Source organism: Carcharhinus amblyrhynchos, chromosome 28, assembly GCF_965287045.1.
Source record: "Carcharhinus amblyrhynchos chromosome 28, sCarAmb.v2.hapA, whole genome shotgun sequence".
In the NCBI taxonomy this organism is placed as follows: Eukaryota; Metazoa; Chordata; class Chondrichthyes; order Carcharhiniformes; family Carcharhinidae; genus Carcharhinus; species Carcharhinus amblyrhynchos.
The window spans coordinates 29,535,035-29,553,841 of record NC_137351.1 but is presented as its reverse complement, the minus strand read 5'-3'; the positions used below and the strand labels follow the sequence as shown (position 1 = coordinate 29,553,841).

At 44.0% G+C, this 18,807-nt stretch overlaps 1 protein-coding gene across 1 annotated transcript in view; it reads right to left on the bottom strand.

Moving 5' to 3' along the window:
* Positions 1 to 15,434, bottom strand: part of adamtsl3 (ADAMTS-like 3) — a 548,277-nt gene extending 532,843 nt beyond the window's left edge. The window contains exons 1-2 of the mRNA XM_080214139.1: positions 15,182 to 15,434; positions 14,652 to 14,732 (exon numbers count right to left, since the gene is read on the bottom strand). Coding sequence (XP_080070265.1) covers positions 14,652 to 14,711 — 60 coding nt within the window. The 5' untranslated portion in view covers positions 14,712 to 14,732; positions 15,182 to 15,434. The remainder of the gene's footprint in view (positions 1 to 14,651; positions 14,733 to 15,181) is intronic.
* Positions 15,435 to 18,807: the final 3,373 nt, after the last annotated feature.

Here is an 18,807-nt window from a genome sequence, read left to right as displayed (position 1 = left end):
ATTGCAACAAAAGCTTAGCTGCATGATTACTGATTTGAAAAGAGCTGGACTGCGATTAGGGGTGTGTCTGTCAATGATATGTCAAGTTATACATGTAGACTATTTGTCATCTTGTGTGACTGGATGCTACATTATACAAGGGAGCTCTGAAAGTAGTTGCCCGAGTTTGCTAGGGAGAGTCAACACTGGACATTTATGTATGGACGAGCCCATATGGGAAAAGGGAAAGTTAAGTTGCACATTTCCCCAAATCTCAGGGTTCACACCAACAAACCCCACGGTTGATACCCCCTCTCTCGTTTCCTTCCAACACTTCCCACAGCACCCAGGCCACTCTGCATTTCAGTGTACATATACCTTATAGATATGATGAGCATCTTGTAAGGAAACAGTGAGTGGACTTGTAAAAATCTTTACTTTAAGGGTTATGGTTTTCATCAGTTTTCAATCATCTGGTTCAGCAAAAATTCTTGATGTTAGCCAGCTTTCCACTGAATTAGCAAATTAATTTAGTTGGTCATAAACAACTGGCGATATTACAGAAAAAGAATTGGAGCACATTTGTAAAGAACACATTAGGTAGACTCAAAAAAATGTGTAAAAGGACCAAAAATGTACAGCAAAATTAAATGTTAAAGGGCTAAAAACTGCCAATTTAAGAGCTCCTACCCACACAGTAGGCACAGGACACACAGATGCACACAGGACACCCACACACAGGACACACACAGTACTGATTAGATCAAATACAACTCCAAAGACAGTGAGGAAAAATGCCCTGTGCCTAATTTTAAATATAATTGCTATCTTTGTTCCTGCTCATGGCCATTACATATAAAGCACAACACACAAGCACAGTGATTTTCTTTAAAAATTACTCCAATCTCACACTGCCGTTTTTGACCATTCCTGAGCTTTAAACATTGCCTTACGAGTGCAAAGCAGCAGGTGACGTTGACATGACATTTACAAGTCCTAAGGGAGTCACAATATAAATTAAGGATTAACTAAGGGCATAACCTTAACTTAATTTTCCTATTCAATTTCAGCATTCACAAAATTCCTTTTGAAGTGCCAAACATCCTCAATGCGAGGTATGTATCTGTTACTGTTATTATAAAATAACCACATTACATTATAGAATTTTCCTTCTATGATCCATTTCAGTTCAAACTACTGGTAATACAGTTGTGCCCATCTGGAGTTGGTCTAATAGGGGCAGCATGTGTGCAGGAACGCAAAGAAACAGATAGATTTTAGCCTTTTAAAATTTAATTTCCCTCTGCACTTTATTAAAGGTAACTCAAGTAACATGCTACAGTACTTTTTTTTTGGGAGAGTGGCTGGTTTCAATGTCAGTATTCATTCGGAGGTCGGCTGTTTCTCCGATGTTGCAGCTCTCACTTTACACGGTACACTTGCATTAAATAAACTTCAATTCCAGACTACCAGTTCTTTCCTAAGCAGTTCACAGCAATGCCTTCTTCTGGAGGCAATGGTCCAGTGGCATTATCACGAGACTAGTAATCCAGAAACTCAGGTAATGTTCTGGGGACCCAGGTTCGAATCCCACTACGGCAGATGGTGGAATTTGAATTTGATAAAAAAAATCTGGAATTAAGAATCGACTGATGACCACAATACTATTGTCAACTGTTAGAAAAACCCATCTGGTTCACTAATGTTCTTCAGGGAAGGAAAGCTGCCGTCCTTACCCGGCCTACAAAGACTCCAGAGCCACAGCAATGTGGTTAATTCTCAACTGCCCTCAGACAACTAGGGGTGGGCAATAAATGCTGGCCAGCCAGCGATGTCTGTGTCTCACAAACGAATAATAAAAAAACTTAAATCATGAGAAGTCCTATTTGCAATGCCATTAGGTAGCGACTGATGAATGAACACGAATAGAGATAAAATAATTACTAATCTTATATTACTTTTGTTTTGGTCACTCTGAATAATTTACCTTACATCAGTGATAAATTGCTTCTGCTGATAGGAATTGTAGGCACGGGATCTCAGAACTGCTTTTGTTCCATTGCCAACAACTATCTTCATCACTAATCACGTCAGGCACTTTTTTGACACACTCCCTAACTTTTGCTTCCTGTGAATTTTTAGACAACGAAAAGCACTGTTTTCCTCTGATTTGCTCTTGAATCTCTTCACAAATTCTTTCACAAGTTAAATGTTCTCCCCGTGTCCACATGGGTTTCCTCCAGGTGCTCCGGTTTTCTCCCAGAGTCCAAAAGAAGCCTTGGTTAGGTGTATCGGCCTCGCTAAATTCTCCCTCAGCGTACCCAAACCAGGAGTGTGGCAATTAGGAGATTTTCACAGTAGCTTCATTGTAGTCTTAGATGTAAGCCTATATTTGACATTAATAAATAAACTTAAACTGGTATCTTGCCCACTTCTATATTCTAGCATTCTCATGCAACAAAATAATCTCTGAATTACAAATAAGTTGGGGGACAATCTACTATAACTCATTAAAAAAGTCCTCATTTCATGCCCCCATTCCACCCTTCCAAAACATTGGGTATTAAATTCTCAGGTCCTGCCTGTCATAGGAATCATCGCAGGTGGGACAGAAGATCTGATGGACCACTGAGAGATCTATGGACCTCGGGCAAGAAATTTCCAGTCTCAGAGTGGGCACAACTGGAAAATCCGACCCTGTATTTAAAGAACAAAGAACAACCCAGCACGGGAAACAGGCCCTTCGGCCCAACAAGCCCGCGCCGTCGCATCACCCTACACCTATTCTACCCTGCATGTCTACGAATGGGACCCTACTCAGTCAGATTCAGGGAAGAAATAGTGTCAATTTGGTAGAAACCGATTAGCCTAAGAGCACATCTTTGGGGTGTGGGAGGAAACCGGAGCGCCCGGAGGAAACCCACGCAACCACAGGGAGAATGCGCAAACTCCCACAGACACAGGCCCAAATCCATGTATCTGCACAGCTAGCAGTGCTAGTCACTGAGCTGTTGCGGCGCCCGTCTATCGGTCCAGGATCAAGCACACACACCGACATGAAGTACTAGGCCACTCCTGGACTTCCAAGAGCAGCCCACGCACGACCCGCCGTGTGCATGCCCCTCGCTTGACACGAGGTGGACCTCCACCTGTGGAATAAAGACAAAAAATATTAATCATACAGCCTGCCCTTCCGGTGTCTCCCGAGGTTTAACCCTATTTAATAGCCCCTACCATATCCCTCCATTCTCGTTTCACTCATGTGCCTATCTAACTGCATCTTAAACGAGTCCAACGTTCCTGCCTCCACCACCCTACTCGGTAGCGCATTCCAGACCCCCACAACTCTCTGCGTAAAGAACCTTCTTCTTACCTCCAAATTATACCTCCCCCCCTCACCCTTGAGTGATGACCTCTCGTGTTCGTACCCAGTCTAGGGAGCAGTCTCTCACTATTAACTCTATCTATTCCCTTCAGTATCTTATATACCTATTTTGAACATTCTCCACCATTAGCTTATTTTACAGTACATCTTAATGCTGTCCCAATTAACAAGACTTGAGTAAGAGATATTGATGGAGCACGTAAAATACTTCAACAGTAAATAAGCAATCCAGGAACACCATGGTCAACTACGTTATCGCTGATGCCTTTCGGGCTAATCATTAGGGACTCGGGGCAGGTTAAAATTAGTTACTTATATTCAGGGAGATCTTGTTCAACAAGTCCAAACTCTGAAAAATTGTGGGGGTGGGATTTTCCAGCCAGACTTGTCCCAAAAACTGGAAAATCGTGCTTGGGGTCAACAGACCTTTGCAGAAGACAATAAGATCGAGGAGCAGAATTCGGCCACTCGGCCCACTGAGTCTGCTCTGCCATTCAATCATGGCTGACTTTTTTTCTCATCCCATATCAGTCAAGAACCTATCTCTGTCTTAAAGACACTCAACGACCTGGCCTCCACAACCTTCTGCAGCAAAGAGTTTCACAAATTCACCACTCTCTGGCTGGAGAAATTCCTCCTCATCTCTTTTAAAGGATTGTCCCTTTAGCCTGGGGTTGTGCATGGTCTGCCCCTGCCCATTATGATTCCTGTGGATGGTGGAACGGGAAAATTTGGTCTACATCTGGAAAACAGATGTCCTTTTCCCATCAGCTGTCACAGCACAATACCTCAATAGCAAGATCCTTTAAAATATAAGCCATTTGCCATATCTTGGGAGCCTCTACTGAATGAAAGTTGAGATACTATGAAAATCATCATTATCTTCAATGTCCCAGCTCAGTCTTCAACCAACTGAGGAAAAAAGTACTTCAATAAGGTCATGGTTTATTGGCAGCATTGATCCCCACACTCTTACATTCTTTAGAAGTTTGGATAACCCACAGCAGTGGCTAAAAGCAGGGGAGAAGTGCCATTAGTGATATGGTCATCAGGTCTTCCAAACAGGGTGGCAACAAAGGGGGCCCAACAGCAGCATCCTCTTCCCAAGCCAACTTGCTCAGGGTTGAGTTTCTAATTGCTCATTCATATGCCCGACACCAGACTCTTCAAGCTCGGAACATGGTTATGGCACGAGCCTCCCAAAAAGCAGAGTGGATGTCCTCAAAGCATCCCCAAAAGAGATCAAATATCCCCACTGACTCATGGGAGTTTCTGGCTTGAGACTGACCAAAATGGAGAAGCCTCACTTGGGAAGGCACCAGAAGCATGGAGAGACAGGGAGCAGACAGGGATGAAATCGAGGCATCATCTCCAAACATGTCGTGTGCCTGACCCTTCACAAATCTTCTGACCTGCTCATGGCAGAGTTGGCAGGTCAGGCATTGGACCATCAGCCATGGAGCTGGTGTGGAAAAAAGCCATCTCAATCCTGAGGGACTGCCTAAACAGAATGATATTTTGGAGAAGTTTTTCTCTCGGTCCATTTTTTTCTTAATTTCGCTTTCTGCGCCCAATTAGACATTCAATTAAATATTCGAACTGACATTTCCTGGTTCAGAGTCTGCGCTGCTCGTTATCAATTCTTTAATCAGTTAGCTCAAGGAGCTACACTGCTGTCTGCCCTGTTGAGGCAGGTCGGAGATCTCCAGTAGAGGGTGCTGCACGGCTGCTACTCTTTATAATTTACTGCAAGCTCTAATGCAAAAATTCCAAAGCAGGTCAGTGAGCAAGCGTTAAAGTGTAATGAATAACTGATGCCATTCATTCACTGCAGGGAGTAACATCCAACCTCCAATATGAAATCGTTCAAAATGCACCCCACAAAGAGTTACAACAGTAAAAACATACTTGCCTACCACAAAACATCCATTCCCAAAGGAGACTTTAAAAAAATACTAATTTTTTTAAGAGTTAGAGCTGTTAATAATTAGTGTTATGACATTTTTGTCGCAAATAAATATATACAAATTCTGGACACAGTTTCACCACCTTGGAAAAAAAAATGGATAAATCTCTATCCAAAAATATCTACTTCCGGTCTCAGATTTTCTAACTTGTGGATTTTGCTTTATGTACCTTGCATATATTATTCTCCTTTCTCGTGTTAGAAGACAGACCATAATATATAGGAGCAGAATTAGGCCATTCAGCCCATTGAGTCTGCTCCATCATTTGATCATGGCTGATGTTTAGATTGTTTTCTTATAATTTCACATGTATTTCTACAATCTTTTGCTCTGCAGTTTCACTTGTGACTTCACATAGCTATTGCTGCATTTCCTGAACAATCTTTTCATTTGTATTGATACGTTGTGATTAACACAACACCATCCCATATACAAAATAATACAAATTAGTTCAGAGTCATTTCATGCAAACAGAGAATCAGTTATATCCCATTTTTGCCCCAGACCAACTCAGGATCACAAATTGATCTATTATTAACTACAATGGCCCGATGGTTAGCACTGCCGCCTCACAGCGCCAGGGACCCGGGTTCAATTCCAGCCTCAGGTGACTGTGTGTGGAGTTTGCACTGTCTCCCCATGCCTGTCTGGGTTTCCTCCCACAGTCCAAAGATGTGTGGGCTAGGTTGATTAGCTATGCTAAATTGACCCGAGTGTCAGGGGGATTACCAGAATAAATAAGGGTTAGGGAATAAGTCTGGTGAAATTGCGGTTGGCGCAGACTTGATGAGCCAAATGGCCTCCTTCTGTACTGTAGGGATTCCATGAATGCAAACATCCAAACTCCATATATCCCATTTCTCTCAAAGGAAGTGCGCATCAGGGAACTGCCCCTACAAACCTGGAGAAAACCCAGATTCTCACTCGGAATATGGAATCCACACATCTGGAGCAAGAATCTTACGTTGCTCAAGGGTCTCTCCCCCCATATTAGTAGAGAGCCAGCCTCCCATTCGGGCAGGTTACCCTACAGCCATTTAATACTCAGCAGGTCATCAATTGGCTTGAAGCGATACTTCCACCTCTTCCCTCACCCTCCCGCAGCAATTCTAAGGAGGGAGTCCTGCCTTGAGAAGACGACGGCCGAACAAATGGCCAGCCGCTCCCTGGTCCCAGGGGCAGTGGGACTGCGGCCAGCGCCCGTCAGTGACTATCACTGGACATGGACGGGGAGGTAAGTGGGGGCACACTAGCAGATCCTGACAAAGGAGGTGGATAGGCCAGAGGACAGCAGAAATCCATGGTTGAGGGTGGGAGGGAATATTGGAATGGGGGCCTCCAGCGTATCTGAGGGTTCGTAAAGGAGCAATCCCTCACCTTGTCGAGGCAAACGTACACACGGGTGGGAAGAGGCTTTTATATTAATTACTTCAAGGTTTCAATTCTCTCACCAATGCGTAGCCAGGTATTCCAATGCCTCCCTCACTGTGTATAAAATTACACCAGGCCAGTGGGTAGGAACTGGAAAGAGCGCCGGAATATTACACCCAATTTTATGCTTCACACCTGCCTGCCAGCCCACCCCTGGGGAGGGGAGAATAACACTCAGAATGGTAAAAAAAAGCTTATGTTTCCATTTGAGCTATTTTCATTGCCCCCGCAAAACATTTCACAGTGACCTCATAGGGACTTTTTTTACATCCTTATCTCACACGACCCATTCCACTGACAACTAATGCTTCTCCCCCAAGCCTGTCAGTCTTCACTTTACCCAAGCACAAGCCTGGCTTCAGAAGAGGAAGGGATTACCTTATTTATACATATAGGATTCTGAGGGAGGTCTGACAGGGTTGGTGCTGAGGTGTTTTCACTAATGGGAGATGCTTGAAAAAGGGGGTCACAGCTACAAGACAAATCATAGAACCCTACAGTGCAGAAAGAGGCCCTTCAGCCCATCGAGTCTGCACCGAATACATTCCCGCCCAGGCCCTACCCCCGTATCTCTACATGTTTTACCCACTAATCCCGCTAACCTACACATCTCAGGACACTAAGGGGCAATTTTAGCATGGCTAATCAACCTAACCCACACATCTTTGGACTGTGGGAGGAAACCAGAGCACCCGGAGGAAACCCACGCAGACACGAGGAGAACGTGCAGGCTCCACACAGACAGTGACCCGAGTCAGGAATCGAACCCAGGACCCTGGAACTGTGAAGCAGCAGTGCTAACCACTGTGCTACCGTGCCGCCCGATGGTGGAGACTGCATCAACAGAAGTATTTAAGATGGAGATGGATGAATATTTGATAGACTGGGGAATGGAGGGAAATGACACTGAAAAGGAATTGAGCTGACACAGATCAGCCATGATTGTATTGAATGGCAGGGCTGGCTTGAAGGACCAGATGACCAACTCCTGCTTCTATTTCTTGTGTTCCTGAGTTCTTGTCCTGACTAATTTCCTGAATGTTTGACAATGTCAGTTGCCTCATTGTTCCTTCAAATTACCACTTCAAATCCTCTTCTTGAACATTCTTTTTGGTTATGGTCTCAGCCCAATGTTACACAACCCAATAAGTAACATCATCCAAGTTCTCTTCTTGAAATAAGATTTGACGAGACACGTTTTGTTCCTTGATGGACAATATGAACTAATGTTTACGTAACGCATTATTTTTCACAGTGATACAACGTCCCTCTCCCCAATGGTCTGAATGATCCTAACTTTTTCTCCTCGTGGAGTCAACATCATTCAATCAAGGTAAAATTAAGAGTTTGTATTCTTATAAACCGTCTGAACAGAAAGGTCATACAATACTGTAGTTCTTAACAGTGCAACAGTTAGAATTAAGCTGCAGATGCAAGGTATCAACATATTGAAGAAAAATAGTCTAGTTAGCACAACATCACTTATTATCCAGTTTTAAATTACACCTTTTGTATGTGCTGATATTTAATATTTCATTTAATTTGCAAAGAACTGATTCTACTAATATAGAGTGAAACTAAGTAAGTATTTAATCTTATGTTACTCTTTCACTGTTATTTTTTCTCAGGTTGCTCTGGAATTTCACTGAGGAATTAAATGTCACATTCGAACAACAACCCAAAGTGTGGAAATTTGATTAAGATGGCTATCACTGTGATGTCAGAACCATAGCTTTCTTTTATTCTTTCATGGGATGGAGGCATCGCTGGCAAGGCCAACATTTATTGCCCATCACTTAGTACCCCCGAGAAGGTGGTGCTGAGCCTCTCTTTCTTGAACCAATACAGTCCATCCTCATCCAAGTACACCCACAGAGCTGTTACAAAGGGGGTTCCAGAATTTTGAGCCAGCAATAGTGAGAGAACAGCGATATAATTGCAAGTCAGGAAACCTGGAGGAGACCTCATACAGGTGGCATTCCCATGCATTTGCTGCTCTTGCCCTTCTAGAGAGGTCACTGGTTTGGAAGGTGCTGTTTTAGGAGGAATGGTGGTGAGCTGCCACAGTGTATGCTGTAGGTGGTACACACTGCTGCCATTGTACGCTGTTAGTGCAGGAAGTGAATGTTTAAGATGACAGAAGGAGTGCCAGTCAAGTGAACTGCTTTATCCTGGATTGTGTTGAGCTTTTTGAGTGTTGTTGGAGCCACACTCATCCATGCAAGAGTATCCCATTGTGCTCCCGAATTGTGCCTTGTAGATGGTGGATGGGCTTTGGGGAGTTGGGCAGCGAATTACTGACCTCAGAATTTCCAGCCTCTGACCCGCTTTTTAAAGACACAAGGTGGGATATTGCAGCCACACTCACTCCAAGACCGGAAAATCCTGCCCGAGATCAACTGACTTTTGCATGGTCCATATCCCGCCTGCTACAATTCCTGTGGGTGGGCGGGATCGGACAATTCCATCCACAGTATTGAAATGGCTGGTCCAAATCTGCTTTTGGTCAGTGGTAACTCCCAGGATGTTGACAGCGAGAGATTCAGTGTTGGTTACTTTATTGAATAACAAGGGAAAATTTGCTCTTTAAGGGTGGTCAACACCTGGCATTTTTGTGGCCACTTTTCAACCCAAGCCGACATGTTCTCCAGGTCTTGCTGCATAAGGACAGGGTTTGTTTCAGTACCTGAGGAGTTGCGAATGGTGCGAAACACTGAGCCAATATTAATTCCCCCGACACTATTACCTCTGCTTCAGGCATGCACAGTTGAAGCATGACAAACAGTTGGAAGGGAATTGAAAATCTACGTTGCAACTTAAGTTTCATCTCAGTGCCACTTCAATAAAGACCAAATTTTCAACATTGAACAAAAGAATCGCTGAAGTCTGTCGTTTTAACTGATGCATATGAAGTCCAACACACATTCATTCCGATGGGTTCCTGCTGTGACTTAGAACTTACAAGCAACAAGCCAATTACCCAACAGGACTTCACTTCAATGAGCTTTCTCCCCAAAGAAATAGTCAAGATAAACCACCTCTAATAAATTTAACAACTCGAGTGACTGCCATTGTACTAGCTTATTGAACTATTCCCGTCGTAAGTTAGTGTTATTTCATCTAAAATAATACTATTGTGCAAATTAAAGAAATGGTAACTTCAGGGAGGAATATCTACAAATGATACAGCTGTAAATTATTGTTTTTTTTAAAGGTATTCATGTTGAAACAGGATATGATGACATCAGAAAAACTAACTGGGAATAGCCACCAAAATCAACGATGTGAAAAAGCTGAACTAATGCAACAGAAAGAGTCATTCAGGCAGGTGTTACAGCCAATACGTCACGTACGTATGCTTATTTAGCTCGATTATTCTGTCAAATCTTGTGAATAAACTCTTCAGAACAGCAACGGGTTTCACATGTAGGGCAGCGGCTAAAGCTTCCCACAGCTCCCACTGCAGTTTAATCATGACACATATTGACACAATTATAGGTCCTTTTCTTTCCATTCCTTTCACACTGTGGATTTACCTTTCTGCCCCAATATTGAGCCTCCAATGGCCAGCATCTGAATGTACCACCAAAACCCTACCGTCAAAGTAGACTGACTTTATTTGATCTCGGGGAGCAGCTCAAATAGCCTGTTCTGGTTCTGAGGCAAAAATCAGGTTACATGTGACACAAAATAACTGCGTACCAACCAACACCTATAACTCAGATCATTTTATTCAATAAAGCTTATTTATTAGTGTCACAATAGACTTACATTGACATTGCAATGAAAATCCCTTAGTCGCCACACTCCGGCACCTGTTTGGGTACACTGAGGGAGAATTTAGCATGGCCAATGCACTTAACCAGCACGTCTTTTAGACCGTGGGAGGAAACCGCAGCACCTGGAGGAAATCCTCACAGACATGGGGAGAACGTACAGACTCCACACAGTGGCCCAAACCGGGAATCAAACCTGGGTCCTTGGTACAAAATCCCTGGTCCTCGGTATAAAAGAAAGATGCATTTCTATAGCACCTTTTTAAATAGGAGAATATCCCAAAGCACTTTACAACCAAATAAGTACTTGCAGTCACCGTCATAAGGCAGGAAGTTCTCACAATGTACAATCTGGTGATTCTGTTTCAGTGACATTACTTCAATGATAACTATTGGTCTGGGAAGTACTGGAAGGGAACTTGTACCTATCACCTTCTGATACAGAGATAACAATGCTACTAAAAGGAACTACATGTACCTTGAAGTTGTTATTTGCGAATATGTGGTTTTCACAATACATTCATTTGTATTACAGTTCAAAAGACACACGCATACGCAGAGGGATTGGGGTGGGGGTGGAATTCCTAACTGAAACACTGGGCTCCAGACAGCAGCAAGAGGTCTACATGGAAAGGAAATCTCACAGGCATTTCTCATGTTAAAGAAATATTTTATTGGCAAGTCTCACGATATTCTAGTATGTAAATTGTATGTATCGGCCATGTTGCTTTCAGTTGTATAAGCGAGTGTTGACACTTCATCAGCCTGTGATCAAGAAGGCGAATGGGATGCTGGCCTTTGTGGCAACGGGGATAGAATATAAAAGCAGGGGGGTCTTGCTGCAACTGTACAGGGCACTGGTGAGGCCGCAGCTGGAGTACTGTGTTCAGTTTTGGTCGCTGCACTTGCGCAAGGATATTTTGGCCTTGGAGGGAGCGCAGAGGAGGTTCACTAGGCTGATACCGGAGATGAGGGGGTTGGACTATGAAGAGAGACTAAATAGACTGGGTCTGTACTCGTTGGAGTTTAGAAGGATGAGGGGGGATCTTATAGAGACTTATAAGATAATGAAGGGGATGGATAGGGTAGAGGTAGAGAGATTCTTCCTGCTCAGAAAGGACTGCAGGGCTATGGGGCACAGCCTCAAGATAAGGGGAGGGCAGTTTAGATCGGAGTTGAGGAGGAACCTCTTCACTCAAAGGGTGGTGAATCTCTGGAATTCTCTGCCCGTTGAAGTGGTGGAGGCTACCTCGCTAAATATATTTAAGACACGGGTAGATGGGTTTTTGGTAGGCAAGGGAATTAAGGGTTATGGGGAGAAAGCGGGCAAGTGGAACAGATCAGCCATGATCTTATTGAATGGCAGGGCAGGCTCGAAGGGCTAGATGGCCGACTCCTGCTCCTACTTCTTATATTCTTATGTTCCCCGAACACTTCATCAAACTTTGTCAGTAAAGCCTTCTCGTTCTTTCTTCCTTAATTCTAACTTCAGATTTGGAGTTTAGATTTCAGAAAGAATGTTCCCCTTGGTGGCAGATTCAGAATTAGGGGTCATAGTTTGAGAAGAAAGGGGAAAACCTTTTACGATTGAGGTGAGGAGAAATTTCTTCACCCAGAGGGTGATGAATTGTGGGGCATTCACGAACACAGAATGCAGCATTGTGAGATTTCAAGAAGAAATTAGATGTGGCTCTTGGGACTAAAGGGATCAAGGGATATGGGGATGGGGATAGGATATTGAATTTGATGATCAAAATGAATGGTGGAGCAGGCTCAAAAGGGCCGAATGGCCTACTCCTGCTTCTAGTTTCTATGAATGGTTCTAGGTTTCCACTTAAATGTGTCGACGCAATTCACCTCGACCATTCCTGTTGCAGTGAGTTTGACATGCTAACCTCTCTGCATAATAATGTTCATTTCCTGAGCTCATGTTATGACATTTATTCATTTATAGAGTTAAGTAAATTGAGGGATCCAACTTGCTGCTGGCTCTTTATTCCTATTTGATAATATTTTGCTCTTTGAAGTGTACAGATGTTAATTTTAAATAAAATTGTGGCAACGCCGCCCTCACAGCAGGCAGTTATGTTTGGAGGAGCTAAAAGAATCACAACTACAACTCCAGCCCCTACTCAGTGAGAGCACCGGATCCTGTAAGGGGCATCAAATCATCGAATTGCCCCTTTCCTTCTAAGTGACAAAATCTATAAACTAAAGGAAGACCCGACTGCAGTTTCAATCTTCAAATCCTCGTCATGTTACTATCTGTGTGTCAGTGGAGAATTAAATGCTTATCACTGTTCACAGTGTAATCTAAAACTGGGCAAACATCGTAAGCTCAATTCAAAAAGGTAACTTCACGCTCACTTAAGCTTCCATCTATTGGAATACTATATCATTCCAAATAAAGCTAATGCTTTTAAAAACTGTTGGATTTTACATTTGAGCATCAATAAAGAACAAACAAGATAATTGATTAGAATTGTTAAAAGGTATCAGCCTGGATTCTGATAACACTCAACAAGGGTTCAAACTCCCACTTTGGAGATGAGCACCATAACCCATGCTGGCAATTTACATTTAAGTATTAAGTTTATTTATTAGTATCACAAGTAGGCTTGCAGTAACACTGCAATGAAGTTGTGCAAAAATCCCCTAGTTGCAACACTGTTCGCATATACCGAGGGAGAACTTAGCATGACCTATGCACCTAACCTGCACATCTTTTGGACTGTGGGAGGAAACCAGAGCAGCCGAAGGAAACCCACGCAGACATGGGGAGAATGAGCAGATGCCACATAGGCAGTGACCCAAGCTGGGGATCGAACCCAAGTCCCTGGTGTTGTGAGGCTGAAGTGCTAACCACTGTGCTACTTCAGTGCAGATCTGAAGAAAAGTTGCACTGTCTTAGAGCTGGTATCTTTTGAACGTTGAAAGCTTACATTGAAAGTGACCGCACGTCAGTGAAAACCTCACTGGCTGTAAAGTGGTTTTCATAACATCTCCAAGCCCTGAATAAAAACCATCTCTTTCTGAAAAAAAACCTACACCACTGGATGGAGCTGTGCATATATACTTAAGTACACATGTGGAAAGTTATGCATGCAACCATAAAACAGTGTGCAGCCAGTAGCGTAAGCTAGTGCTGTCAGTTTGGTGTAAGTGCCAAAAGAGATGTAGTATGATCAGATGAACAAAACAGTAAGCAGCAGTATACAACGATTATCACTTCTAATTTTATCACAATTAAATGCAATACTGTCACTGCTTTTAAGACAATTACCAACGAGGTCTCCCAGTTCATCTGGGCATTCAACATAAGCCTCAACACGGTGACACAGTGGTCAGCACTGCTGCCTCACAGCATGAGGGACCCGGGTTTAATTCCTAGCTTGGGTCACTGTCTGTGCGGAGTCTGCACATTCTCCCCGAGTGTGCGTGGGTTTCCTCCGGGTGCTCTGGTTTCCTCCCACTGCTGGAAGGTGTGCTGGTTAGGTACAATGACCATGCTAAATTCTCCCTCGGTGTACCCGAACAGGCAGCGCAGTGTGGCGACTGGGGGATTTACACAGAATCTCCAGTGCAGTGTTAAATGTTAGTCTACTCGTGACACTAGTGAAACAAACAAAAACGCGTCTTAAACTCAACATTGAGAAAAAAAGATATGTTTTCTGCACCGCCCATTCCAAGTAAGATTGTCAAATAATCCTGATTTGGAGAAATCAAATTCTAATTCAACAACATCGTAAAAAAAAACTAACTTCTTAACATCACCGCTGGCATTGAGTATTTTTTAAAATTCACTTGTGTTAACATTTGTTTCCCAGCCCCAAAAAAGTTTTATCTTTAAAACACCCACAGTCAAGACCAGTCGCTGTTCAAGCTTCTATTCTGTGGGTGCAGCGTCCTGCCCAAAGTGACAAGACTTGAGTCTGCTTTCCAACCACCGCAAGCTGATGAGGAAGCAACAGTCCCGCTGGTAAATCCGAAGCTTGCAACCCGGCCCTGCCATTTTAAAACAGCAAGGCGTTCATCGCAGGCAAGGCAACACTGAAATTGCAGATAGGGTTCCCCATAAAAGGGAGAGCAGCGCTTTAGGTTGAGAAGCCGTACCTGTGCACAGTGAAACACACACGCCAGGGCATATATGGCTATTTGCTCGCTTATCCTCATTTCCAGAGCTCGGGTTTCAGCCTGTGATTGAAATTAGAGAAAAAAAAACACCCCACATCAATACATATTTTATCCTTTGGCCAAGGTACAGTCAGAATGTGAAGTTTCCAGTCGTAAGTTGGAATTACTAGACACACATATAACAGTGGGCTGAAGATATTGGGGAGAAGCCGGGCGAGGGAGACTATCAGTGCTCCCCTTTCGCTTTCAGAAGGTGCTTCGCTTCACTGTCCAAAGAAATCAGATAAGTTGTAAAGCATCAGCGCCCTGAACGAGCCCCTTCATGCCCGGTGCACTGTCCAGTTCATTTCCCATTTAAACTTGCCCACACTCACTCGCACACAAATATCATAGGATCGACCCGGCACTGCTAATAAATCTCATGTCAAACAGTCCGTGCAACCAAATAAATGTTCACAACCCCCCCCCCCCCACACAAAAAAAAACATTGCAAAAGAAAAAACTCTCACCTTTCACGGGAGCTTTTCAAAGCAATGCATTGATTTATCCAGGCTTTCTTCCCCCTACAGTTTAAGGCTACAGACTGGCAGCCGCAGGCGAAATTATCTCAAGTGCAGTTTCGGACAAGGGGGGGTGGGGGGCAAGGAATTCCTTCCAGGGTTCACTGTCACTTTCCCATTCTACCCTCTGCTGCACCGAAACCACTCAAAGTGCAAACCAGCGACCCCTCCCTCACTAACCCAGCTACTCACTAACTAACCCACCCCAGCCAGCCAGCCTCTCACTCAGTGCCTGCAGATTCTGAAATTGGCTGGGTGGGTGTTACAGCCACAGACCCGTCCTCTTTCTGCCTGCCGCCAACAACCCCCCCTGAGGTTCTGGGCAGAGTGTAGCTCCAAATCCAACTGAGGAGTTATCTAAAACTACTACACAACTGGAAATATATTCCGCCCAGGAACAGCAAGAGGAGAGCGGATCACCCGGCGTTCACACTGCAACAGCAAGGTTCGGAGGAATGTTGATTTCAGAAGGAGAAAATAACAAGTCATTTCACTCCCCTTGTTGTGGAAATCCAGCCCACTGCCCCGTTATTGTTTTTTTTGCAGCCACAAAAAACACCCAACCTGCCCCTCAGCAAATGATTCATTCCTCCAGGGGAGGTTCATTAGAGGGAACGCAGTGAATTGATATAAATCTTTGGAAAAGTTGCCTGCAGTAACTGATTCTTCCAGGAGTTTATTCCTCTCTTAGCCCTGACGCTTTCTGCCACTCAGCCCAAGCAGCATCTTGGCATGAAAAATGTTGGCAATGCTTAGCAAGTCAGACAGCCTCTGCAGGGAGAAAGAGTGATAGAAACCAAGTTTACCGCTCATTTTCCGGTCTCCTGATGGCCGGAAACGGCGTGAACGACGGATCAGGGTTTGACCCCATGGCCTTTTCCACCCGGGCAATTCTCCTGAACCCGCCAATGGCTCCGACTCTTGAGTTAGAGACAGAGATTTTTGGACAGATCCAACTTCCAGTTACACAAGAAAAGTTCAGTGAAAAGTCTAAGGCTAAATGCTGGGGAATTAAACAACTGACCCCCACCCCCACACTGACAACCCCTCCCACACCCTGGCTGAGTGCCACCTCAAACCACTTCCTCCTTCCCTCACTCCTGTACACCAATTTCAAACTACCTCCCCCCCTCAGCACTGCCACCCAGACTCCCACTTGAAAGCACTCCCCCCCATCCTCCACTGTGACTCCCCCCCACACACACACACAGTGACTCCCCCTTCAGAGCTCTGGCCAACTTGCCGAATCCCCACCCATTCTGACCCATCTACACACTCACCAAACCTGCCCACTTACAGGCTCACCCATTCACCATCACTCACTCACCAACGATAACTCACCCACCCTCACTCACTTACTTCCTGGTGCATGGTCCCTAAATCCCTTCTCCCCTCCCCCAGCACTCACTCATCACCCCCTAGCACCCTCACTGTCCCCTCCCCCCTCCAGTACTCACTGATTTGCACACCAGCCTGCCCCCCTGCTCTCCGGCACAACTGCTCTCCTGAATGCACTGGTACACTCACTCCCTGGCACAGTCCTTTTAACCCAGGAGCACCAAGGCTAATATCTTAGCACCTCTTCTTGCCACCTTGCTTAGCGAAGCAAACAGCACAAGCAAATAATCCAGCCTGTCTTATTCTAGAGTTCCATGCTAACTTCCTCAATCACTTCATGAGTGAGCTGAATAAACCCTCTTAACAAAATTATCCTGTAATAAGCAAGGGATGGTATCATTATGAGGAACGATTAGACAGACTAGGTTCATATTGAGTTTAGAAGAGTAAGAGGTGACTTGATTGAAACATGTAAGATTCTAAAGGGTGTTCTCAGGCTGGATGTGGAGAGAAAGTTTCCTCTTATGGTAGAATCTCGAACTAGGGTCACTGTTTAAAAATAAGGGGTTGTCCATTTAAACCAGAGATGAGGAGAATTTCTTCTCACCTAGGGCCATGAGTCTTTGAGACTCTCTTCCTGAAAAGACAGAGGAAGCAGAGTCTTTGAATATTTTTAATGCAGAGCTCGATGTACTTGATAAGCAAGGGGGTAATCGGTTATCAGAGGTAAGCAGATTTGAGATTTTGAGATCAATCACGGAGGAACAGACTCGAGAGGCTGAATGACCCACTCCTGTTCCTTGTTCAGATATTTCTGTAAGTGATGTCCACCTCACAATTTTCCCCTTCAAAACTCTTGGTCACTTCAGAAAATTATGACAACATGTTTTTGAAATATTAGTAAATTGCAACATTTTGAGCTGTCAATTCCAAGTAGGCATTGCTGGCCTAATACTGCCCATAGTTCAGGGCCAATTTCACAAGCTCACTCAGAAAGATCACGAGAGCTGCTGTGAAAATTGACACACTTACATTTAGAATGCCCCGCATTGATAATGATGCTGAAACATACAGGTTAAGTTGAGAGGAATAAGTGGAAAATATTCCTTTCCCCAGCAATAACTTGCCATTCCTAAAAAAAATTTAAGCATTCACGATGCATGTTATTGGAAGTCCAATCAATTCATCAATCCCGTTTTCGCTATCTCGAGAAGCAAATATGTCCACAGGGGTATGTGTTTTAATAACAATGGATGGCCATAATTCTCCCATCTCACATGCCTCACTATTCAGCTGGCAAGAACAAGAATTTGGCGCTTAGCCAAATCTTTGTTCACAGCAGCGGGACTGGAGAATCAGGACTGCATAGAAACTAGAAGTAGTAGTAAGCCATTTGGCCCTTCAAGCCTGCTCCAACATTCATTTTGATCATGGCTGGTCATTGACTTCAATATCCTGATTCCCCCATCGCCACCCCCTCTCACATATTCCTTGATCTCTTTAAGCACCAAGAGCTATATCTAATTTCTTCTTGAAATCACACAACATTTTGGCCTCAACTATACTCTGTGGTAGTGAATTCCACACATTCGCCACCCTCTGGGCAAAGAAATTTCTCCTCATCTCAGTTCTAAAAAGTTTACTCCTTATCCTCAAACTATGACTCTTAGTTCTGGACTACCATTGGGAACATTGTTTCTGAATCCACTCTGTCTAATCCTGTTAGAATTTTATGGGTTCCTATGAGATTCCCTCTCACTCTTCGAAACACATGGGAATACAATCCTAACTGATTTAGTCTCTCCCCATGTAACAGACCTGCCATCCCAGGAATCAGCCTGGTAAATGTTTGCTGTTACTCCCTTTATAGCAAGGATATCCTTCTTCAGATAAGGACACCAAAACTGCACACAATATTCCAGATATGTGGAAATTTGGTCAGCTAATTTTATAATTGAGTTACAAAAAACAATACTGCAGATGTTGGAAAGCTGAAATAAAACACGGAAAGTGCTCAAACGCTCAACAAGTCGAACAACGTCTGTGAGGAGAGAAACAGAATTGAGGGGCTGAATTTCACCAGGCCCCAGGAGGCAAGGTTGGAGATAGGGAGACCGAGAAACTACTTTTCCCCCCTACCTGCCTTCTGCCTACCTTCTGATTGGACCAGCACCTCAGGGGGCAGCAGCCATTGGATGGTTGCCCTGGCAACAGAGACTGAATTAACTTGCATCATA